Source organism: Nuphar pumila, chromosome 13, assembly GCF_984573655.1.
Source record: "Nuphar pumila chromosome 13, dmNupPumi1.hap1.1, whole genome shotgun sequence".
NCBI lineage: Eukaryota > Viridiplantae > Streptophyta > Magnoliopsida > Nymphaeales > Nymphaeaceae > Nuphar > Nuphar pumila.
The window spans coordinates 4,061,942-4,088,204 of NC_143261.1; the positions used below are offsets into that span (position 1 = coordinate 4,061,942).

The following is a 26,263-nucleotide window of genomic DNA, read 5'->3' on the forward strand; positions in this document are numbered from 1 at the left end:
TAGTGGCTACCTGTGAATGTCACCAAGTTAACCAGAAGTCACGAATTCTAAACTCACTGGTGGTGTCCCTTGTGGCAAGATAGAAGCTGGGTGTACTCTCAATGAGACCTTAAGGGTTTTTCCAACCAAAGGCCAACCAAGATGCTGATTGTGATGGGGGGTTTGCACTTGGATTATCCTAAAAAGACAGGCTCTTCTTATTGCTTTTACCAAAGATAGAGAGGAGGCTTGGAAGTTACAAAATCTGTATTGAGTTCTTGGCCAATGTCAGGAACTCACTTCATTGCTTCCATCAAAGGTATGCCTTCTTTTTGTTTTGAAGAGGGGGTATGGAAGTTGCAAAAAGACCATTGCCTTTTTTTGGGCAAAGACAAGAAACACTCACTTCATTTGCTTGCAATTTTTCATAGCATTAAATGCTCAATTTCATGTTTAATCTGTTTGTTTGGGCAGGGAGACTTTGGAGTTAGGAAATTCCTATTTGATGGTGGGGTTGTAAACGGTTTGGACTGTTGGACCTCCAATCTCTCTCTCTCTCTCTCTCTCTCTCTCTCTATATATATATATATATATATATATATAAAGAGAGAGAGAGAGAGAGAGAGAGAGAGAATATATATATATATATATATAGAGAGAGAGAGAGAGAATGGTGGCTGTGTGAAATGATACGTGTTAAATGAGTTTTTCTGCCTTTCGGATGTTTTTTTCACCGTTCTGACCCCCATAAATATGTGGGGCATGGTCAATCCACACCTGGATGATGTGTTTTCGATGAAAAAAAATGATATTTGGAGCTTTGGAATTTTATAAAGATTTTTGGACAGTTGATTTTTGAACCTTATAAAAAATCATCCATGTGTCCGGATCTAATGCTTAGAGAGCTGATCCCTATAAAATCAAGTAGATAGAACACATCTGTATGGTCAGAAATTAAAAATAAAATAAAAAGCTAAAAAAACCCATTTAGCATGTTCATTTCAAACAACTACCGATCACTATATATATATATATAATTTTCAAGTATGGATCTTAAAAATAATCCAGATATGTTTTTAAAATAGGTTTGGACTTAAATGGATACTCTTTTTGGATTCAGGTTCTCATTTGTTGGATTTGTATGTGGATCAGGGTCACTCTCGCAACAGCCTTAACAGTTAAGAGGCAAGAGTTGTGACATTTGGGTTGAAGGGATTTTTTCAATGGACATGTTTCCATTTCAACCATTTTCAGGATTACAAGAAGGACCGTAGAGGCCGCGGAAGAAAGATTCAAATACAGAATTCTTGAAAGAAAGAATTTCAGGTTTTATGGGATTTACACAAAACACCCTAAAGCTAAAGCTAGAGGTTGTTATCCAAAGAACAATCATTGGCGAAGCAACTCATGCTTCAACCCCAGGTCTTCTCTTTCTCAAATGTCTTAAATCTAACATTGGTATGAGAGGACTGGTTCGAGGAAGGGTAGAGAGACCCTCCTTTTTTTTGTTGTTGTTTGGTTTTAACGTTATTTAAGATATTTTCATATTCAAGTCCATTGATTATTATTTATTTTCATTTAAAGGACCATGTAAATTTTTTTCTTAAGGGTTCTGGTGCAGGTTGAATTTTGCAGAAACAGAGTCATTGTTTATTGATATTTATTGCAGTAATTTTTTTATTTTTTAAAAATTACGTAAAGAGGCTTGAAACTTATGTTTAACTCAAAATTTCTGATATTCACTGTGTGAGGCTTTAGATTTTTCTGACAATGTAGAAAAGTGTCTAACTTTTCTGTTTAACTCATAAAGCCATCTGAATTGTTGTTCAAGGTCATATTTTATCATTATTTTCATAAGAATAACCCTTTGACTTTTATGAAATCACAGAAATGTGGTTATTTCTTGTTGAAAAGCTCGTACTGCTTTAATTGGATGAAATTGCACGATATTAAGCACTTTTTATGTATATTGGTTTATTTAAAAAAAAATTTATTGTATGCCTAAACTAGAATATAATCACAAAACACATAAATTGACTATTTTATAGGATATTTTTGAGAACTACTAGTTGATGAAACATTTTTAATTAATCATAGTATTTCTCTATGATTAGGCAAATGAGAAACAGAATAATCATGGTTTTGCACATAAATAACATAATGTTTTGTGTGCTTTGTGATGTCCGCAAAAAAAAAAAAGTGCAGACCTCCTTTTAAGTGAGAGTTTGCGGTACCCGACGAGCGCTCATGAACTTTGTGAGTTTCACACATGAAGAGTAAAAAGGTCCTAACGAAGTTTGCTATTTATGGTTTTGATCATCCGGTAAATTTTAACAAATTATGTCATTTTTAGGAAAACACTTCATTTTTACCATACAGTACAATCATTTTTCATTTTTTTCATCAGCTTCATTTGCTTTTACACCTTCAGACATCAAGCTTACCTAAAAGTGTCATTGACCGGAGCTGGTTCTGAAGTCAGGCAGTTGCTACAAAGTCACGTCTGGGTTTGGATTCAACTCAATCTGGGTAGTCCCCTACTACCCAGTGTAACAACATTTCCAAACATATCATACATTCTTTATTTGACTCCCATACTACTTCCTGCCTGTGTTTTCATACATCAGCACACCTGCCCGGCCATTTTCCGGCTGGTAGCTGGCCAGAAAATGGCCAGCCCATTTTTTTTAGTTTTTGGTGACCAAACACCTGGATTTTTAGGTTTTTGGTCATCCAAACAGTTACGGACCTGGATTGCCAAAAACCAGGTTTGTAGGAAAAAACTGGGTTTTTTAGACCCTGTCATCCAAACAGTACCTTAAACACTCTCACTCAGCCAAATTATCCGATCCTTTATCTCCTGAACATTCAGTTTGACTATCTGTCCAAGGTATACCTAGGTCAGCCCATATCCACATCTTATAAGCAACCCACTTGTGCTTTGCACGAGCATTTCATTTTTAATCTTCGTAAAATATAGACAAATTACATGTATGAGTTGAAATTGGATTTGACTAGTATATGCAGCATCCATGTCATATCCACATCTACATGGGTATTTACAACACACATATAAACAATAAAAAAAAAATTGCTTAAAATTTACTGTGCCTTTCCATCACATTATCGACATTTGGCAGTTACCTTTCTCTCATCTTCCCATCAGCAGGAACATACGTTACTCAAAGTTAATAAACCTAATAGGTGGCTAAAAATTTATACGTGACACCAAACAACCTAAAAGAAAGAAAGGAAAAATAGGGAAAGAAATCAAAGTTTTGTACAATATAGTGCTTACTGAAAATAACACAATTTTTTTCTTGAAGAGAGAAAGTAACTTATATTTACTGTGAAGTTCAAACAGATAAAACATAAGAGAAGCTCTTGTTTTATGGAGCTATAGCAAATGCCAAACTTTATCTCATCGTAGCATTCGTTTATACAAAGTATACGATGAATGGATCCTGTTAAAAAAGGTAAAGTTGCAGAATCTTGACCAGGAGGCCCCTTAAAAGTCCCATAGTGAGGGCAATCACAGCTTGTCTATAAAAAAAAAAAGGAGAAAAAGAAGGAACAAAATGGATGAAGTACATAGATGCCCGGCAAATTTTGTATATGTAGATCTCCATGCTATTAAATAAGTTTAACCACAGAACATACACTTGATTGGTTGCCACTTTGAAGGTTAGATGCCCAAGAGAGTAACATGAAATACATTTTGATTGTAAACCAACAAGGGGAGAAGGATATCTCCTCAATGGTATCAAGTGCTGTAACTCTCACATGCTCCACCTTGATAGTAAGCCGCAGCAAGTCAATGAGGACAGTTAGAATTTCCATTCTCATGTGCACCTCTTCAAACTCATCATTTCATCTTCGGCTGCCCTTGGCCAATAACCAAGTATGTCACTAAATAGACCAAGGGGGATGCTTCAATTAATCCTTTATGTGTATTTCCTAACAACACTTCCAAATTGCCTGTTGATTTCTACCCTTTTTCAATTGCAACAAAGTTTTTATAATCATGACCAGCACAAGCAGCATTCTAGCAAGATTAGCCACACGAGTTGCATTATCTTAACGATAGGACTTAAGGTTTGGACCCCCCAACCCAGGGGCTATCCCCCAGCCGGCCATTGAGAGAAAAACAGCACGCTAGCATTGACTACCACTTGAATCATGCACTTTTATTTAGTGACCAAGGAAAGAATTGCCCAAAGCACTATAAGAATAGCATTCAATCATCTTTAGCTGCACATTCATGTCTTCTCTTCTGTCCAATTTCCACAAGTAATGCAAGCAAAGCTTCACACATCTGAGAAGCGCTAGCTTCATTAGGGTCATCATTCAAGGAAGAGTAAACCATCCAACCATGGTCCATTTTCTTCTCAGGTCGGACCACAACTGAACCTGGAACCTCGGCATCTTTCCGTGTCACAAGTCCATCACTCTTCTCACCATATCTTAGCTGAAGTTGCAGTGCACAAGCAGCCATAGCAGCAGCAAGGGGAAAGATTACTGGTAGCTTTGTATATTGACCATCAGCTGCTGCTTCGGCTCTGAAAACAGGCAAAGGGAAGCAAGGAAGCTCTGCATGTGCAACATGTGACAGTGTAGCAAGGACACTGGGAGCAATGCTAGCTTCTGTATGGAATGAAACCACGGGCAATTCTACTGGCAATTTGTGTTTACGTAAGAACTCTCTTCTTTTCTCATAGGTTAAATCCTCCAATGCCTGCATATCACCCTGTAGGATATGAAATAAGAGCCACAATTAATAAATAAGTGAACATTTGTTTAAGGTAGACTTCACAATGCTTAAAATGCAGACTTGACTACAGACTCATGGAAAGTAAGGTCCTGAATGGACTTGAGGCAAGTTAGATATGATGGTTGGGGCACAGGTTGAAGTGATACAGGCAATATGAGATTGACCTCGGGCCAATTAGGACCATCAAATCCTTGAAAGATTCGATAGAAAGATGTTCATGACATAAACTCAACACCTTACAATCAAGAACTAGGTGGATTGAAAGATGAGAACATCCTGAAGATGTTCTAACCTCTGGAAATGCACAGATGGTCATTTTGACCTTTTATTTTTATCATTTATAGCTGATCAAACGGCTTCAGTCGCAAGCATTTACCTTGATGACTTTGCAAATCAACAGCTCCAAAAGTTTCCGTGTTTCAGCATCTGCCAACTGGCCTTCTCGTAATATATCTGAAGCAACTGGGCTACCACCATATGGGCTTTGGGATAAAGCCAGACCTGCAACTTTGTCCTTCAAGTCAGACCAGTATAAGGACAACGCTGCTGCTGCATCTACTCCGCCCTTGCTGTGTCCAAGAATTAGGACACGCTTATTGGTGCCCCAATAAATTTCCTCAATGTATGATTTTATTTCTCTGGCATTTTTCTCAACTGAAGCCTGACATTTTAGACCTGAAGTTGTGAGATGCAAATAATAAAATCAAGAAGCACAGATCTACAAGTCTACAAACAGGATATGGTTTCTGACCTCACTATGAATCTTCGCAATGTGACAAGCCAGTCCCATTTTTGAAAAGGAAACTTTTGTATTAACAAAATAAAGGGGGCCGTGATTGCTAAAAAGGCCTGTAAGAGTAGAAAAGAACTAACGTGATCAGTATAATTGAAAATTTTACTAATCTCAACAGAACCTTGAAAAGGAAAGTTTATTAAACATTACCCGGAATAAGCAAATAGACCATAGTGTTTGGTAGCTTGTGTTCGCCTTTTCTGAAAGTGAAGACAAGTTAAAGTAAGGAGATAGAAGAACAATCGGAATAAAACTTATCCATAATTGATGACACTGAAATAGAAGATCTGAGTATATCATAAAATACTACCTTATACCCTCAAGCAATTCCATGAACCTCCCCGTACCATCCTCGACTGGTGGCATCCCTGGTTCACGCTGTAGCCAACCTATATCCTCAGAAGATCCACGTAGAGTCTTTTGCACACGTGAAATTAGACTGCAGGTCCAAAGGTAAATATTCATCATTCTTAAATAAAAAAACCCATAAAGATGGTCTAAACTATTATGGATAAAGACAAGAAGGTTAAAAAAGCAAAACAAACCGTCTTATCTACTATATGGAATCACACATCTATGAAAAATCCCCAAAAGTTAGAACTGGTAGGTTTCAAAGTAATTTACAAATGAAAGTCATCTGATCTTCTCTCTTTTTAGGGTGGAAGGATAAAAATATGATTGTCAATAAATAATTTAAAAAAAATCAGGGAAGCAAGCAGATTGCAATTAAATTTTCTTAATGCTCTTCAACCAGTATGCACATTACCAAGGCTGATTAATCATTCTGTTTGAGATAAGAACCAAAAAAGTTCCACAAAAGTTATACATTGATTGTGAGATTTGTCCACAAATCTGAATATTTCTATGAAGTCTTGAGTTTTAATATCATAATGGACTGCCGACAGAAAGGTGCAACATAGTTTGGTTCTTAATAATGCATTAAGCAGACGCTAGAATCTTGTCATAAGTATATCTAGAAGGTTTGGTACATTGGTTTGAGAAGCAGTCAAACATTCATAGAGGGTTTCAATGCAGTAATGTCTCACTTAAGAAATAAACATTATACGGGGTCTCAATACATTGAATGTGATTATTTAGCAGTTTTTTTTCTTTTCAATCTCTGAGGGATTTTACCATTTGCTATTTATGGGAGATCAATTTCATAGGCAACCTAATGGCTTCAGAACATAGTTGACAGGTACAGGGATCTTTATGGTTCATGAGGTGCATGCGTGCATGTGTGTGGAACCCTCACTGTGTGGAAACAAGAGAACAAATCATTATCATGTCTGGATTGTATGCCAAAAGCAAAGGTTCGCTTGAAACAGCATGGCAAGAAAAACTTGTAATTCAAGTCAATTAGAAAATAGTAGCGACAGTTCATACAATCCAAGTTGCATCAATTAGGTTGGTTGAACCTTTTTATTTTGTTGGCAAGTGTTTGTATACCCAAGTTGATTTAGATACAAAAATGCTAACTATTTGGCCATCACATTTAACTGGTAAAGCAAACAGAGGATGTGAAAAGTGATGAAAGGATTGGCATGAGAAATATCACCCTGCTCCAACTGCTTTCTGAAATGCAACATGGATAAGACCGGACCAATGTCTAATGAAAATACAAAAAGAGTACAAGTGGGTGCCTCTTATGGACATATAAGAACACAAGAACATACAAAGTCAAGACCACTTATGAGTCAATAGAAGAGCACAACCACACAAGCCACTTAGGGGCTAAAACACAAGTAAAAAATATAAGAATATTTTTAAGAGAATGCTTGTGAATAAGCTTGACATACAAGAGTGGTTACACCCCTTATTTATATACAAAAGGAAGCAAAGAAGAGCCATAGGAAAGTGCTCCCAACATCTCTATTCTAAGGGCATTATAAGGACTATAATGCTCTTGAGGAAAAGAATAAAATATATTAAAAAAGAAAACCCTAAAGTGCCCTTTAGGAATACCACTAATTACATAATGTGTAATTGTAATGAAGTGGATTGAATCCGATACACATGCAAGAACACACTTTCAATCAAGTAGAATACTTGATTGAATCAACGAAACCATCCACACAAGGGTCTTAACAAATTGTTATTGCATAAAAAGGCACTCCAAAGAGTTGAAAAATATACATGGCCCAAGGGGCTATTTATAATACAATGAGAATAAGGGGCTGAACATGTGACTGTTGGGGCTGCACCCAACGGTCACATTTGTGACCGTTGGGGCAGCTCCAACGGTCATATGAGCTGGCCCCTTTTGCATAGAAAAAGACAAAAGCAAAAAAACAAAAAAGGTACAAAAGCAAAAAGAAAAAGACAAAAGCGAAAAAACAAAAAAAGGTACAAAAGCAAAAAGATAAAATATCAGCCCATTAGTGGCTGACGCCTATTTGGTGAAAAGACCAGAATACCCCTAAGGGGTATTTCGGTTTATATATACATATATATATATATTAACTATATTTTACACCTCCCCTCAAACTCATGGTGGAACAACTGAGAGTTTGCCAAGTAGGAAGTGAAATCTGGGTGACGGAAGCGCTTTGGTGAAGAAATCCGCTAGTTGATACTCTGATGAAACATAGGGGAATGTGATAGTCTTTCGCAGAAATTCTTCACGGACATAGTGACAATCCATTTCAATGTGTTTTGTCCTCTTATAGAACGTATGGTTGCTTGCAATATACACAACGCTCTTGTTATCACAGCACAATTTGGAGGGTTCTTTGATGTGGATTCTCAAGTCCTCCAGTAATTGTTGAAGCCACACTAACTCTGACGTGGTCGTTGCCATGGCGCGATATTCAGCTTCAGTTGAGGACAGAGACACCTTTTGTTGCTTCTTGCATCGCCATGAGATTAGAGAGTCACCTACAAAAACACATAAACCAGTAGTTGAGCGTCTATCATTCACATCCCCTCTCCAGTCAGAGTCTGAGTACGCAATGAATTCTAATGAGGAAAAGGATGACAAAAACAATCCATAATTTATAGAGTTCTTAATATATCTAATAATTCTCATTACAGAGCACTCATATATACTGTAGTGAGAGCATGCTAAAATTGATTGGCTGAATGAATAGCATGAGAAATATCAGAACGAGTAATAGAAAGGTAAGACAAAGCTCCAATCAATTGTCTGTATGGGGTTGGTGTAAAAGTATCTTCAACAAGATACTTTAGTCGATAACGCAACAACCTTAAGAATAAATGTGTGAACATACACACCCAAGAACACTTGTGCACAACAAACACAACACACTGAATCACAAATGTGCACTTGCACCCATAAGTTTCATAAACACTAAAGAGGTTGGGCTATAATCCCAAATCCCTTGAAGAAATACAAGAGGAGCTGCCCATATATATAGGGCTTTGGAGGAGGCCTTGGGAGGGGCTCCACATAGTCGTTGGAGCCCCTCCAACGGTCACAAATGTGACCGTTGGAGGGGTCCAACGACTAGTGGGTTGGGCCCCTCCCAATGCATGTACAATGCATTAAATGAAAAAGCAAAAATAAATAAAGAAAAAAGAAAAAAAGGAAAATACAAAAAACATATTCTTGAAAAAGAATGTGTAAAATTCCTAAACTACCCTTACTATGACTATATATATTTTATATATATAATTGGTAAATACATATACATATATTATATATATGTATATGTATTACCTTATATATATAAAATATATATACGAAATTACAAGTTTGATTACATAATTTAACACCCCCCCTCAAACTTAGGGCAAGATGACCGATAGTTTGCCAAGAAGGAAGTTGAACCGCGGAGCGCACAAGGCTTTAGTAAAGAAATCTGCCAACTGATATTCGGACGTGACATAAGGAAGATCGATAACTCCTCGGAGATATGCTTCACGAACATAGTGACAGTCCATTTCGATGTGTTTTGTCCGTTCATGAAAGGTGTGGTTCTTTGCAATGTAGATTGCACTTTTGTTGTCGCAGCATAGTTTGGTGGGTCCTTCAATTTTGATCCCCATGTCTTCTAGCAGTTGGTGAATCCAAACAATCTCCATAGTAGTAGTGGCCATGGCACGATATTCAGCTTCAGTTGAGGAGAGCGACACCTTTTGTTGCTTCTTGCATCTCCACGAAATTAGTGAGTCTCCTAAGAACACACAAAAACCAGTGGTGGAGTGACGGTTATTTGGGTCACCTCCCCAATCAGAGTCAGTATAAGCAATCAATTTTAAGTCAGAGGAAGAGGACAGAAAAACTCCCTTATTTAGAGTACCCTTTATGTATCTTACGACCCGTAAGATGGCACTCATGTGAACGGATGTAGGCGCATGCTGAAACTGACTTGCAGTATGGACTGCATGGGATATATCTGGTCTGGTAATACTCAGATACATCAGAGATCCTACAAGCTGTCTGTAGGGTGTAGGATCCAACAGGGGAACTCCATCATCAATTTTCATCTTTGCTCCTACAACCTCAGGAGTTTCACACAGCTTCTCATCTATAATACCTGACCTGTCAATGATCTCAGAAGCAAGCTTAGTTTGAGATAAGAAATATCCTCTAAGAGAGTATGCCACTTCAATTCCCAAAAAATAAGTTAAAAAACCCAAGTCAGACATTTCAAATTTATCTTTTAAGATAGATTTTATACTTTTAACCCTGTTAGAATCACTCCCAGTGATGAGCATGTCATCAACATACAGAAGTAAAATTACAATCCCTGCATTGGATTTTCTAACAAATAGAGCAGTGTCAGTAAAACAAGAGGAAAAACCATTCTCAATCATAACAGAGTTAAATCTATCATACCAAGCCTTGGGAGCTTGTTTTAGGCCATAGAGTGTTTTCTGAAGACGAAGCACCTTTCCCTTAGGAGTCTCCATTCCAGGAGGAGCATCCATGTAGACTTCTTCGCTTAAATCGCCATTTAAAAAGGCATTTTTCACATCCATTTGATAGATGTTCCATTTGTTGATAGAGGCAACGGTTATAAGACATCGAACAGTGACCATACGAGCTACAGGAGCAAAAGTTTCTTCATAGTCAATACCATATTCTTGACTATATCCTTTTGCAACCAAGCGAGCTTTATACCTTTCAAGGGATCCATCACTTTTAGTTTTTACTTTGAAAACTCATCTGCACCCTATTGTTTTCTTGCCTTTAGGAAGATTTTGGAATTCCCAGGTTTTGGCTCTTCTTAGAGCCTCAAGTTCATTGTTCATGGCATTAATCCATTCAGGGCATTTACGTGCTTCTTCAAAATTTCTAGGTTCTATATAAGAGTGGATGGCACTAAGGCAGGCTCTATATCTTGGGGAGAAAGAGTCATAGGAAATGAACCTAGAAGGAGGCCTTCTACTTCTCTCGGTTCTACGAGGGATCACTTCATTCTGAGAGGCACTGGGACTGGCATCATTATATCTGTCAAGAGCACTCCTAAAGTTGTTTTGATTTCTATGAGAGTAGGTGATAGGGTCTCTAGGTAATTCAATAGGTTGATGTGACGAAGGAGACAAGGAGATGTTTTCCTCGGTTTCAAGTTCATTTGGGTTACTTTGATCTGACTCATTATCACTAGTATCATCGTCCTTATTCAATAAATCAAATAAAAAAGAATAATCCATATTTTCATTATGGGGGTCACAACGTTCAAATCCACTAACATTTTCCAAAAAACTCACGTTCCTGAAAACATACAATTTATCACTTTTGATATCATAACAACGAAACCCCTTTTGGGTTTCAGAATAGCCAAGAAAGGCACAAGGAATGGCTTTTGGAGAAAGTTTGTCATTCTTATCAGTAAGAACGAAACACTTACACCCAAAGACCCTTAACCTGCTATAATCAGGTTCCTTATCATACAGTTTTTCAAAGGGAGAAATTTTGTTTAAATTTTTCGATGGAAGACGGTTTATGAGATAGACAGAGGTAAGGGCTGCCTCAGCCCAAAGATTTTTTGGAATGTTTTGAGAAATGAGCAAAGTCCTAGTTGTTTCAATGATGTGCCTGTGTTTTCGTTCGGCTAACCCATTTTGTTGAGGGGTTTTCGGACAGGATTTTTGGTGAAGAATTCCAAAATTTTCAAGATAACTCTTAAATTCATTTGAGAGGTATTCTCCTCCAGAGTCAGACCTAAAGATTTTTAAACATCCATTGAATTGATTTGAAATCATCATGTGAAAACTTTTAAAGGTTGAAAAAACTTCATGTTTATGTTTAAGGAAATAGATCCAACAAAACCTAGTATAGTCATCCACAAAGATCACATAATATGAAAAACCTCCTTTTGACATTACCGGAGCCGGTCCCCATACATCGGAATGGACAATTTCAAATGGTTTTGTCGTAAACATGGATCTTTGAGGAAAAGGCAAACATTTCATTTTCCCAAGAATGCATTCATTACACAAAAAGTCACTTTTACAAAGATGTTTAACAAAAGGCAAATACGAGATTTTAACAATATTGGGATGACCCAATCTCTTATGCCATACATGAATGTCTTTGTTTTGGACGACGTTGCAAAATTGACTCTTGGGAACTTGAAGAAAATCTACGTAGTAGAGGTCTCCTCTTCTAGAGCCTTCCCCAATCAATCTCCCGAACTGGTGATCCTGTATCCAACATTTATTAGAAGAAAATTTTATATCGCAACCATGGTCCGAGAGTTGGGAAACGGAAAGAAGATTTAGGTTAAGGTTTGGGATAAAACGAATTTTTGGAACAAAGAAGTCTTGTTTTTCAAAATTACCTATTCCTTTAATCTCAAGAGATGTACCGTCCGCGGTTGATACAAAGGATGGAAAAGCATTTTTAGAAAAATTTGAAAGAGTGCAATAACTAGGGGTCATGTGAAAGGATGCCCCGGAATCTAAAAGCCAAGATGTCTTACCGGGGGAAGAGGATGACATAGCGGCTCCGGAAGTACCTCCCTTGAGAAGAAGTTGTAGGGCTTCCACGATTTGTTGAAGAGAAAGAGACTCACTTGATAAGGAGGGTCGTTCTTCAACTTGAGATGCCATAGTCGTTGCAATCAATTTCTTCCATTTAGGACACAAGGGTTTGATATGTCCGGGTTCTTTACAATGATAGCAAGTTACTTTGCTATAGTCTCTTTTGCCATACCGATCATTTCCTCCTTGATTCTTGAAATGAGGAGGTATATAGGTCCTCATGTTATTTTCCGGTCTTGACACAGCATTAGCCATTTCACCATCTTCTTGAGTAGAGGAAGTAACAAGAATGCTAGGATTATTTTTGCTAATCCCCATACGGGTTTCTTCACCACTTAGCTTGGTGATAACATCTTCGAGTGAGGGGGATGTGAAGGCAGAGAGAAGAGAGGACCGAACTTGTTCAAATTCGGGTCTAAGGCCATTTAAAAAATTGAAGAACCGGTCTTCTTCAAGTTGTTTGTGCCTTAATTCGATTGCCTCACCACTCCATTTAGGTTCAAGGATTGCGAGCTCGTCCCAAATAGAGGATAATTCGGCAAAGTACTCCCGAATGGTCATGTCATTTTGTTGGAGAATCAAAGCCCTCTTTTGAAGAAAGTACTTGTGGGATAGATATCTTGAGGTGTACATTTTCTCAAGATATACCCAAGCTTCGGAAGCCCTTTTAAATTTGATAATGTTGGCATTTATCTTGGTCTCAACGGATGAGAAAATCCAAGATAAGATCTTGAAGTTCTTCATTTCCCAATCATCATGTTTCTTAGAATACTCTTCAAGGGCCTTTTGTCTTTCATCCCCTTCAAGGATCTTAATATCCCCTCCTTCAACAATGGTAATTTTGGGTTCCGGTTCCGGTATGGATCCATAAACGTAACCCCAAAGCCCCTTTCCTTTAATATGGGCTTTCATATTACCGGCCCAAACATGATAGTTTGAGCCATTAAGCTTAAACCCAAGAGAGAAATGGGAGTCTTTTTTGCCCATTAGAGAAGAAAGAATGCAAGATATAGCATGTACCTTAATTACTTTTTGCGTCTTTCTTGACAAAAGAAGCTCCTAAAATATTGCCCGAAGAAGATGATCCTCTTTGATTTCAAAAAACTTGAAGGCACGCTTCCCGAGGAATGCAAAAGAAGGCGAGTCGTGATTCTTCTTCTTCAACGAGGGTCTGATACCAGGTAAAAGTATCTTCAACAAGATACTTTAGTCGATAACGCAACAACCTTAAGAATAAATGTGTGAACATACACACCCAAGAACACTTGTGCACAACAAACACAACACACTGAATCACAAATGTGCACTTGCACCCATAAGTTTCATAAACACTAAAGAGGTTGGGCTATAATCCCAAATCCCTTGAAGAAATACAAGAGGAGCTGCCCATATATATAGGGCTTTGGAGGAGGCCTTGGGAGGGGCTCCACATAGTCGTTGGAGCCCCTCCAACGGTCACAAATGTGACCGTTGGAGGGGTCCAACGACTAGTGGGTTGGGCCCCTCCCAATGCATGTACAATGCATTAAATGAAAAAGCAAAAATAAATAAAGAAAAAAGAAAAAAAGGAAAATACAAAAAACATATTCTTGAAAAAGAATGTGTAAAATTCCTAAACTACCCTTACTATGACTATATATATTTTATATATATAATTGGTAAATACATATACATATATTATATATATGTATATGTATTACCTTATATATATAAAATATATATACGAAATTACAAGTTTGATTACATAATTTAACGGTTGGATCTTGCAGAGGTTCTCCATCATCCTTTTTCATTTTTGTAATTATGACCTCTGGAGTGTCAACCCGTTTCTCATCTAAGAGTCTTGATCTCTCAATAATCTTTGTTGCATACTTAGTCTTTGACAAAAAATAACCATGAGGTGAGTAAGTCACTTCAGTACCAAAAAAATATCTTAAAAAACCAAGATCTGTCATATCAAAGTTGTCTTTAAGCACATCTTTGATATGATTTACTCCATTCTTATCACCTCCCGTGATTATCATATAATCCACGTAGAGTAGCAGTATGACCATCCTTGCATTTAAAGACTTAACAAACAATGCAGTGTAAGTAAAACAAGATTTAAAATGAAGTTGAGTCATTAAATTACTAAATTTATCATACCAAGCTTTGGGAGATTGTTTTAATTCATACAAAGCTTTTCGTAACCTAAAAGTTTTTCCAAGTGCTAAATTCAAACCTGGTGGAGGATCCATGTAGACCTCTTCATCTAAATTACCATTCAAAAATGCATTTTTTACATCCATTTGAAAGATAGGCCATTTTTTAATTGATGTTATAGATATAAGGGTTCTGACAGTCATCATTCGAGCAACTGGGGCAAAAGTTTCATCATAGTCAATTTCATATTCTTAACTATATCCCTTAGCTACTAATCGAGTTTTATAACTTTCCAATGTCTCATCCCATTTAGTTTTAATTTTGTAAACTCATCTACACCCTATAGTTTTCCGTTATTTTGGTAATGTTTGAATTTCTCAAGTTTTTGCTTTTTCTAAAGCTTTTAATTCATCATTCATCGCTTCAATCCATTCTTGATGGTTTTTTGTTTCAGAATAAGATGATGGTTCAATATATGAGTGAATAGCCATTAAACATACTCGTTATCTTTGTTCAAAGGAATCATAAGATACAAATCTACTAGGGGCTTTGGAAATTCTTATTGATTTTCTAATACTAGCAAAGTTTACATCTTGATTTTGTTAATATCTTTCTAAGGCACATGGTGGATGATCTTCGGTCCGCCGAGTGTATGTTTGTATGGTAGTATAAAGTGGGTCAATATTATCAAGACCATTGTCAACATTTTCACTTACATCATGAGTGCCTTCATTTTCACTCTCATGCTCATTATGAATGTTTTCACACCTATCATGTTCATTGATAAGATAAAAAAGAAACGAATAATCATAGTTCTCTTGGATTTTTTTTTTGCTAAAACCATCTTCATTTTCCAAAAATGTAGCATTTTGTGAAACATGTAACTTGTTTTTTTTCATGTCATAGCAACAATATCCTTTTTTATTTTCAGCATAGCCTAGAAAAACACAAGGGATTGCTTTTGGGGAAAGTTTGTCATTTCTATGGGTAAGAATAAAACATTTACATCCAAGGACTCTTAACATTTTGTAACCAGAGAAGATTTTAAACAATTTTTCAATGGGAGATATGTTTTCAATAGTTTTTTAAGGCATTCTATTTACCAAATAAACTACCGTAAGAACGGCTTCAGCCCAAAACATTTTTGGAACATTTCTTGATATAAGAAGTGTTTTAGTAGTTTCAATAATATGTTTATGCTTTCTTTCAGCTAGACCATTTTGCTGAGGAGTGTATGGGCAAGATTTTTTATGAATAATCCCCTTTAGGTCAATTTTTTTTTTAATTCTTTTGATACAAATTCCACCCCCCCAGAATTAAATCTAAAAATTTGAATGTTGGTTTTGAATTGAGTCTTTACATAGAAATAAATTTTTTAAAGCATTCAAATATTTCTGTTTTTTTTTTAAGAAAAAAGATCCAAGAATGTCTACTATAGCCATCTACAAACACAACATAGTATGATACCCCACCTTTGGATATAACAGGAGTCGGTCCCCACACATTCGAATGTATTAACTCAAAAAGGATTTTTTGGTATAAAATGTCTTTGTTCAAAGGGCAAAGCTTTCATTTTGCCAAGAATGCAATCTTAACAAACCAAATTCTTTTCTTTATAACTAGTAAGAAATGGAAACAAATGTAATTTAGTCGCACTAGGAAGTCCTAGTCTTTTGTACCAAATTTCTATATCTTTCTTTTCAACAAAATTATAAAAAGATTGTTTTGATAACTTAAGATTGTTCATTACATAGAGATCTCCTCTTCTATGGCATTGCCCAATCGGCTTTCTGGACTGGAAATCCTGTATTAAACAATCATTAGAAGAAAATAAAACTTTGCAACCATAATCCGTAACTTATGAAACTGATAAAATGTTTAAATTTAGTTTTGGCACAACTCTAATACTTGGTATTTGGAAGTTTGGTGGTTTTTTAAAAATTCCAAAACTTTTGTTTTTTAAAGATGTTTCGTCGGCAGTTGAAACATAAGAATTATTTGGGTTAAAATGGCATTCAGATAATATTGACTCATTTGGAGTCATATGAAACGAGACACCAGAATCTAAGATCTAAGAAGTCTTACTAGGGTCACCACTTATGGATACGACCGCCCCCGAGAAGGAAGAAGCTTGACCTTTGAACATTGGTTGTAGCACCTCCATTAATTGAGCTAAAGACAGTGAGCCTATGCATTTTGAGTCGTCTACATCATTTCTTTCTACCAAAACAACTCTCTTATCATCACAGTGATCTTTTTTCTTTCTTTTGGGACAAAAATGCTTGATGTGTCCCGGTTCATAACAATGATAGCATATGATTTTGCCACCTTTTTTGTATTCATGATCTCCTCTTTTATCGCTTCTTTCATAGTTGTTGGGATTTCTCCCATTCTCATTCTTCACAAAGTGAGGAGGCTTGCAACTCCTAGTGTGGTTACCGGGCTTGGACATATCAAGTACGGTTTTTTCATCCTTTGAAGTGAATGGCTTCTTTAATCTATTCTTTTCCATAGTCAATTCTTCAAGAGTTTCGACTATGGATGGCACATCTCCTCTATGAAGGAGAGCTGATTTTGTTCCCTCAAATTCGGGCCTAAGCCCATTCACAAATTGGTAGAAATGCTTCATTTTAATTTGGTTTTTACGGAGTTCTACATCTTGAGGGAAACGCTATTTTGGCTCAAGAAGAGTCAATTCATCCAATAGGAGAGAGAGAGCATTGTAATATTCTCTAATATTCATCTCTCCTTGAGTCATGGTTCTGACTTTATTTTGGACATTGCATATGTGGGCAATATCTTTAAGACTATACATGTCTTTAAGATATTTTCAAGCATCGCTAGCAAAATCAAATTTTGCTAAGCTAGAGCATTTATGAATATTTACACTATTGATGAGCCATCCAATTATTTTGGAATGACCTATCCTCCACTCTTTTAATTTTTTCTCATAATCGAAAACGGTTTTACCCATTTTCTCACCTTGAAGAGCAATCTCCTTCCCATTCTCAATTTTCGTAAGAATGAGCTTGGGCGCTTTTTCGGTACCATCCACCAAACCCCATAACCCCTTTTCCCATATCTTGTGTTTTACTATGGATGCCCACATCACATAGTTTGTATCGTTTAGGCATACGGGAATGGAGATTATAACCTCTCTCTCATTCTCCATTTCTTTACAATGCGAGGAGAAAGAGATAGTGGAAAGAAGAGACAATCCTTGATTTGTTGTATCCACTAAGCCCACAATCCTCCTCTTGATATTCTCACGATCTTTCTTTTAGAAAAATGCCTTTGAATCACCAAAGCTCTGATACCATGTAATTAAGTGGATTGAATCTGATACACATGCAAGAATACACTTTCAATCAAGTAGAATACTTGATTGAATCAACAAAACCATCCACACAAGGGTCTTAACAAATTGTTATTGCATAAAAAGGCACTCCAAAGAGTTGAAAAATATACATGGCCCAAGGGGCTATTTATAATACAATGATGTAATGAAGTGGATTGAATCTGATACACATGCAAGAATACACTTTCAATCAAGTAGAATACTTGATTGAATCAACAAAACCATTCACACAAGGGTCTTAACAAATTGTTATTGCATAAAAAGGCACTCCAAAGAGTTGAAAAATATACATGGCCCAAGGGGCTATTTATAATACAATGAGAATAAGGGGCTGAACATGTGACTATTGGGGCAGCTCCAACAGTCATATGAGCTACCCCTTTTGCATAGAAAAAGACAAAAGCAAAAAAACAAAAAAGGTACAAAAGCAAAAGGAAAAAGACAAAAGCAAAAAAACAAAAAAAAGGTACAAAAGCAAAAAGATAAAAGTACAAAAGCAAAAAGACAAAATATCAGCCCATTAGGGGCTGACGCCTATTTGGTGAAAAGACCGAAATACCCCTAACGTTTATATATATTAACTATATCTTAACAATAATGACCAAAATACCCCTAATGAGTTATATATATATATATACTTTAAGACTCCCCCTCAAACTTACGGTTTCATCACCGAAAGTTTGTCAAGCAAAAAATGAAACCGGAGAGAAAAAAGAGCTTTCGTAAAAAGGTCGACCAACTGAAATTCCAATCATCCATAAGGCATGATGATGGTCTTATTCAGATACTCTTTACGAACATAGTGGCAGTCCATTTCAAAATTTTCAGTGCCTAAGAAAATAAATTCACATCAATCGAGAATAATCATCCACAAAAAATACATAATAAGTGAATCATCCTTTAGAGGCAATAGGAATAGGACCCCAAATATCCGAATGTATTAATTCAAGTAGTTTTGAAGCAAAAAAAGTTCTCTCTTGATAAGGAATTGCTTTTATTTTCCCAAGAATACAATCCGTGCATTAGATTTTTTCATTAGATTTTTTCTCGATATATTGGATAATTTAGAGAAGCTAGGATGACCTAATTTGCGATGCCACAAAAACATATCCAAATTTTTGTACATTTAAACAAAAAGTATCTTTGAGAATAATAAATTGGTCCATGTAGTAGAGGTATCCTTCTCTATGACCTTCCCCAATTTGCTTGCCGGACTGAAAATCTTGTATAAAACATCGGTCAGAAGTGAAGGAGATACTAGAACCATGGTCAATGATTTGGGAAACTGAAAGAAGATTTAAATTAAGTTTTGACACAATTCTGCCTTTTGGAATAGAAAATTTTGAAGAATTTATAAAATTTTCAATTTCTTTAATTTCAAAAGAAGATCCATCCGCACTAAAAATATTAGATCTACTTGAATTAATATTATAGACGGAAATTATAGTTTCATTAGGAGTCATATGAAATGAAGCACCGAAATCTAAGAGCCAAGAGATCTTACCGGGAGGTGAGGAAGAGGAGACTGTGACACCGATTAAGGAGGATAAGCCTTTGAGGAAAGGTTGTAAAGCTTCTGCGATTTGAGACATAAACATGTTTTTGTAACCAAAGTTGTTGATATCTTTGTCTTCTTGAGGAACTTCAAAGGTAACTACTCTTTTTTCATCCTTTTGAATTTCGGACAAAAAGGTTTAATCTACCCTGGTTCTCCAGGGTTATGACAAAAAAATTTCTCTTTTCTATTATCATTTTTCTAATCATATCTCCCATCATTGTTCCTTGGCTTCCAATTATTTTTGTTGAAATAAGGAGGCACATAAGGATAAGTATTGGCACCGGGTCTAGAAACCACCAATACATCATCCTTGGACTCCCTAGATTCGGTCATGGATTTTAGCCTTGTTTCTTCCATGCAAACTTGGGCTAAAATATCATGTAAAGGTAGAAGATCCTCTTCATTTTTGTTTCGGTGGATGATAGATACTCAAGCATCTTCAAACTCGGGCTAAAATCTTATGTAAAGGTGGAAGCTCCTCTTCATTTTTTTTCTGGTGGATGATAGATACTCAAGCATGTTCAAACTCGGGCCTAAGCCCTCTCATAAATTGAAAAAATTGCCCACCAAGGATTTGATTTTTTCTACGGTGAGCATAGTCAACGGTATCCCAAATTGGCTCCATTTTGGTCATTTGGTCCCAAAGTCTTTTAAGAGTACCATAGTACTCCTTAACACTTTTTTCACCTTGCTTGTAATTGTGAATCTTATCTTGCAAGTCTCATTTATGGGCACCATCATGTTGGGTATAGATTTGTTTGATATAAACTTACGTTTTATCCGCCCTCTCAAATTTCAATATATTTTCACAAGGTTCTTCACACATATTCTCATAAATAGGGATATAACCTTGGCATGACCAACATCCCACAAGTCCTTTCCAACTAAGATTCTTTTCATGATGGTGGATAACATATTATAGTTTTTCCCATCAAATTTGATGAAAACAACCGTAACCAATTTTTCGACCATTGTACCAAGAAAAGAAAGAGTAGAGGAAGATAAAAGATAGAGAAAAAAAAGAGAAGAGGAAGGCAATAAATGTGTTGAAGAAGTTTGACACTTCCCGAGGCAACGAACTAAAACTTCACCACTCTTCATGATCTTCATGTATGAGATACAACCCAAAAGCACCAATGCTCATGTAATGAAAATACAAAAAGGGTACAAGTGGGTATCTTTTATGGGCATACAAGTGTAAGAAAACAAAGGGTTCAATAATGAACCCCATAAATGCACACTTAAGGTGCAAATACACAAACCCACAAAGGGGTTAAGCCAAAAGGCTAAAAGAATATTTCTTTATTATGAAAAATAGGGTAAAAACCCTTTTACAATGGAGCTAAAGCTCCCTCAAGTATTTCTTAAATACAAGGGGAAGTCCCCTATTTACAACAAAAGAGGTATCAGAAAAGAACGAGAGGAGAGAGAAGCTCTGAAGGTTGCAGGAGAAACCCCAATAGGGTCGGCTATGCTTGCTTTTCATTAAGTAAACTCATGTACAGAAATTAGGGTACAAAAATACCCATTACAGACAATACTAAAATTACAACATGCCATTAACGAGCATGTGTTAAAATAGATAAAACAAATCGGGTCTGGATCTCAGGGTCCAAACCTAGATGTGAATGGCTACATCTTTTCACCCTCCCTCAAGTTGTACATGGTTTTGAACCATGAACAACTTGTCTTTTAACATCCAGAATCTATTTTTGATAAGTCCTTTTGTAAACAAGTCAGCAACTTGATCAGCAGTCCGAACATATTCTAGTTCAATTTCTTTTTCTTCGACCTTCTGTCTTACAAAATGTTGATCAATTTCAATATGCTTAGCACGGCTGTGGTAGATGGGATTGAATGACATATTGATAGCACTTTGATTATCACACAAGAGAATGCTTTTAGAAATCGATTCTCCTACTTCTGTCAACAGGTGTCTGATCCATGTTACTTCAGCTGTAGCAACTGCCATTGATCTATATTCAGCTTTTGTGCTCGACTTGGCTATGGCCTTTTGTTTCCTACTGCTCCAGGAGACAAGATTTAAGCCAATGAAAACACATTATCCTGAGACTGACCTATGCTCATTTGGGTCTCCTGCCCAATTTGCATCTGTGTAAGTAAGAAGTTCATGCATGTGATGGTCATGCATACTTTTTCTGTACAGAAGACCATCTCCAATAGTTCCTTTTAAATATCGAAGAATGCGTTTAACAGCTTCCATATGTCCAATATGTGGTTCATGCATGAACTGAGATACCTGATTGACAGAATAGACAATGTCGGGTCGAGTAAAGGTAAGATACTGAAGCATTCCTACTATCCTGTAGGATCCTCATACAAATCTCCTTCTTGGGAACTGAGTTTCTGATGAAGTACACTGGGTGTGCTCAGAGGCTTGCAATCTGCCATACCTGTCTTGCTAAAAACATCAACAGTATACTTATGTTGAGTAAGTGTCATGCATTCAGGAGTCCTGTCAACTTCTACTCCAAGAAAGTATAGCAGCTTACCAAGATCCTTCATCTTGAATCTATGGTTCAGAAGTTCTTTAACCTATTCAATATGTTCATTAGAGTTACCTGTAATGATAATGTCGTCAACATATATCAATAACAGGGTAACTATATCTTTGCATTTGAATATGAAAAGAGAATGGTCAAGAAGAGATCGACTAAAACCATATTTTTCAACTTCAATCGAAAAACTGTCAAACCAAAATCGAGATGCCTGCTTCAAACCATATATAGCTCTCTTTAACCTGCACACGTATTCTTTAGAGTTTCCTTCTGTATACCCAATGGGTTGCTCCATGTACACTTCCTCCTTCAGAGTTCCATGTAGAAACGCATTTTTCACGTCCAGTTGGCTGAGAGTCCACTGATGTTCAACAACCAATGTCAGTATGATGCGGATAGTGCCCATTTTCACGACTGGACTGAAGGTCTCATCATAGTCTTGTCCTTGCTCCTGTGTATAGCCTTTGGCAACCAGTCTAGCTTTGTACCGCTTGATAGTGTCATCTGACTTATATTTTATCTTATACACCCACTTTGACCCAACCACATTTTGATTGTGTGGTCTGAGAACAATATCCCAAGTGCCACATTCATGAAGAGCCTCCATCTCTTCGTTCATGGCTCCAATCCATCTCTTAGAATTTATTACTTGATAAAATGTTGTAGGTTGATCTTCCTTGTCGAGAGAGGCTAAGAAGAGTTGAAAATCCATTGTGAAGTTCTCATAACTAACCCACCTATCAATTGGATGTCAAGATTGGGTAGATCTTCTGTGAACAGGTGATTGAATGGAAGCAGAAGGAGAATTCTGCTCTTGATTAGAGTTGAGAGGTATCTTCTTCTCACGTCTAGAGTAAAGAATGCCTTTATACCTTTCGGGAGCTGACGGTCGTTCAGAAATCACACTTTCCTGAGTTCTTTGTGTAGCAGTGGATACATTTTCCTCGCCTCTTTGATTACATTAAGAAGAACAAATATCATCAATACTAGAAAAGAGATCTGAGTTCAACCAAGGATGATAAACTTCAATGTCTGGAGGAGTGTCAGCACTATGACTAAAATTTGATTCGTCAAACACAACATTTCTGGATATTTTGATGTGCTTGAACACAGGATCTGCTCACAGGATCATAGCATATGTACCCTTTGTAATCATCAACGTACCCAACAAAACTGCACTTTAGAGCCTTGTCCTGAAACTTGTGCCGCATTGAACTGTCAACATGAACATAACATACACACCCGAATACACGCAAATCATGATAATTTGGATACACACTATGCAAAGAGAAATAGGGTGATTTGTTCTCCAGGATGTTCATGGGCAATCGATTTATGACATAAACTTTTGTATGAAAAACCTCTCTCCAGAAGGAAACTGGAAGATTATTGTCGTGCATCATGCTCATTGCACTCTCGACAATATGGCGATGCTTCCGTTCAGCAATCTCATTCTGTTGAGGTGTATGAGGGCAAGACACCTACCTCTTTATCTCACTTAATTAGAGGAAACACATAAAGTCATTTGAAGAGAATTCACCCACTCCATCACATTGAAAACAAATGATATTCTCAGAGAATTGATTTTGAACAAAGGAATGAAAATTCTGAAATAACTTGAAGGTTTCAGATTTACTTTTCATAAAGAAGATTCATGTATATCGAGAATAGTTGTCAACAAAAATGAGATAATATCTAGTGCCAGACATTGAAGAAACTGGGGCCGGACCCTAAACATCAGAACATATGATTTCAAATGGTCTTGAAGCTCTTTTATTAATGGAAGAACATGACTCTTACACTGAAGATAACTAGAACATTTTTTAGTATCGACACTTAAATTCAGACTTGACTTGGAAATAAGACTACTTGAAACAAGCTTATCAATAAAGCGACTACTACAATGACCCAGACGACCATGCCAAAGATTTGGCACAATACATTCAGAAAGATTACAGAAGGAACTGAAGATGATGATGTGAGCTTCAAGGTGGAGTCAACAGGCTGAACACGAGAGGAAGGATTCTCTTGGAACACATACATATTTCCTTGGCGTTTTCCTTCAGCGAACGTTTCCCTCGTGTGAAGGTCCTTAACACAAACAGAAAAAGGAGTGAACTCAACTGAAGCATTAATGTCATCAACAAGCTTAGATACAGAAACAATATTTTTCTTGATATTAGGAGCATGAATAACATTTGAAAGAGCAAGAGAAGAGTTGGACATAGGAATTACAGAATTTCCAATGTGTGAAATATGATTATGAGACCCATCTCCAGTGACTATACTATTTCTACTAACATAAGGAACAAGATTTAGGCGCTTACTAGCATCACCAGTGACATGGGTGGCTGCACCAGAATCAACATACCAAGTGCCTTGATCATTCTGTTTGATGTTCAATTCAGCCAAGGCAGATAACAAGAGTTGTTTTACTTCTCCACTATTCTTCAATGTATCTGTTTCCTTTCTTGTCTCCAATTGCTTTCCTCTATTTTGCGGGTTAAACCAGCAATTTGCCTTTATGTGCCCCCTTTTGTTACAGAGAAAGCAGGTAAGTATTGTTCTTTGCCTTTGCAGATTATGAGGCATACTGGGAGTAGGTAATATTCCACGAGCTCCTTGTCCATTCTTCTCTTGACCTCCCATTTCTCGAGATTCATACTTGTCACGTCCTCGACCATAGTTAACTCCGGTGGCAAGAACATCGTGTGCTCCAATGGGGTTGTGATTACCTTCAGAGAATCCTTTCAAAGTCATTTCATATTGTAAGAGCTTAGCGCGAAGATCTTCAAATGTAGGTAAGTCTGGCAAACACAGCAAGGAAGTAACCATCATATGATAAATGGGTCCCAGCCCGCTCAAGGTTTGTTGCACCATATCTTTGTCACTGATCGCGCAACCCACAATAGCCAACCGGTCTGTGATAGTTTTCATTTTGTTTAAATACTCCATGACAGTCATGGAGTCCTTTCTCAGCATTTGAAACTTTTTTTTAAAAATAAAACTCTAGCCTGGGAAACTTGAGAATACGTCTGAATAAGACGATGCCATAGTTGTATAGCAGTGCAGTCATCTGGGATCGCCACAAGCACCTCCTGTGACAGCGTGGAAGTGATGTAGGCAACCAAAGCTCGGTCTTGCTTTATCCAGGATATATATTCTGGATTTCTGACAAAAGTAATGGAAGTTTCACCCTCCCCAGTCTTGCCATCTTGTGATATGAACTCTGGGAGAACAAAAACATAGTCATCTAGGTGTCCAAAAAGGTCTTGACTTCTTATGAATGGGATGATTTGTCTTTTCCAGGTGAGAAAATTGGAGTTGTTCAGTTTCTCATATACAAGTTGGCTAAGAAAGTTGGAAGAGAGGCCAGATTGAGAAGCAGAAAAAGAATCCATAGGCGATTGAAGGAGAAAGCAAGACTATGAATCAGAACTAAGAACAAGTTTCAGAGAACTCGGCTGCCTTTTTTTTCACGAGGCAGAAACCGAGGTTATGCAGCAAGACGATCTGAATAAAAGTTAACCAATGAAGTGCAAAACAAAAACACATTATTTGAATATAACATGCTTTTCTTTTCAAAAAAGAAAAACAAATAGGAATAAAAGAAAGGAAACCCGAAAGGAAAAGAGATCTGATGTTTTATTCAGATCGAAATCTCTAAATCTGACCTTGTCTTTCTGGAAAAAAAAAACAATATAGACGTGATATGAAAAGAAAATGAAAACATGTCAAAGAGAATAACGAGTAAGAAATAGGAAATAGAAAAATATGCAGAAACTTGCACAGAGAAGGAGAATAGGAAAGGATAGGATTCAGACAATAGTCATCCGATTTTAGAAGAATACGTTGGCTGGAATATGCAGATTCAAATTTTAGAAATAGGAAAAGAAAATAGGCAGAAAGAAAGAGAATGGGAATATGCAGAAAAGAAAGGAATACGTTGGCTGGAAAAGGAGTAAGAGAAGAAGAAATACCTTGGACTGAGACCTTGGAGAGGATCACCACTCTGATACCATATCAGAGAAGAACGAGAGGAGAGAGAAGCTCTGAAGGCTGCAGGAGAAACCCCAATAGGGTCGGCTATGCTTGCTTTTCATTAAGTAAACTCATGTACAGAAATTAGGGTACAAAAATACCCATTACAGACAATACTAAAATTACAACATGCCATTAATGAGCATGTGTT

General features: G+C 36.8%; 1 protein-coding gene across 2 annotated transcripts in view; it reads right to left on the minus strand.

Annotated features, from left to right (window-relative positions):
* Positions 1-3,433: 3,433 nt before the first annotated feature.
* LOC149817566 (uncharacterized) overlaps positions 3,434-26,263 on the minus strand; it is a 38,711-nt gene continuing 15,881 nt past the window's right edge. For both annotated transcript variants that reach the window (XM_089984805.1, XM_089984804.1), the window contains 5 exons: positions 5,854-5,982; positions 5,694-5,743; positions 5,502-5,599; positions 5,127-5,411; positions 3,434-4,726 (listed from right to left, as the gene is read on the minus strand). In XM_089984805.1, coding sequence (XP_089840931.1) covers positions 4,217-4,726; positions 5,127-5,411; positions 5,502-5,599; positions 5,694-5,743; positions 5,854-5,982 — 1,072 coding nt within the window. In that variant the 3' untranslated portion in view covers positions 3,434-4,216. The remainder of the gene's footprint in view (positions 4,727-5,126; positions 5,412-5,501; positions 5,600-5,693; positions 5,744-5,853; positions 5,983-26,263) is intronic.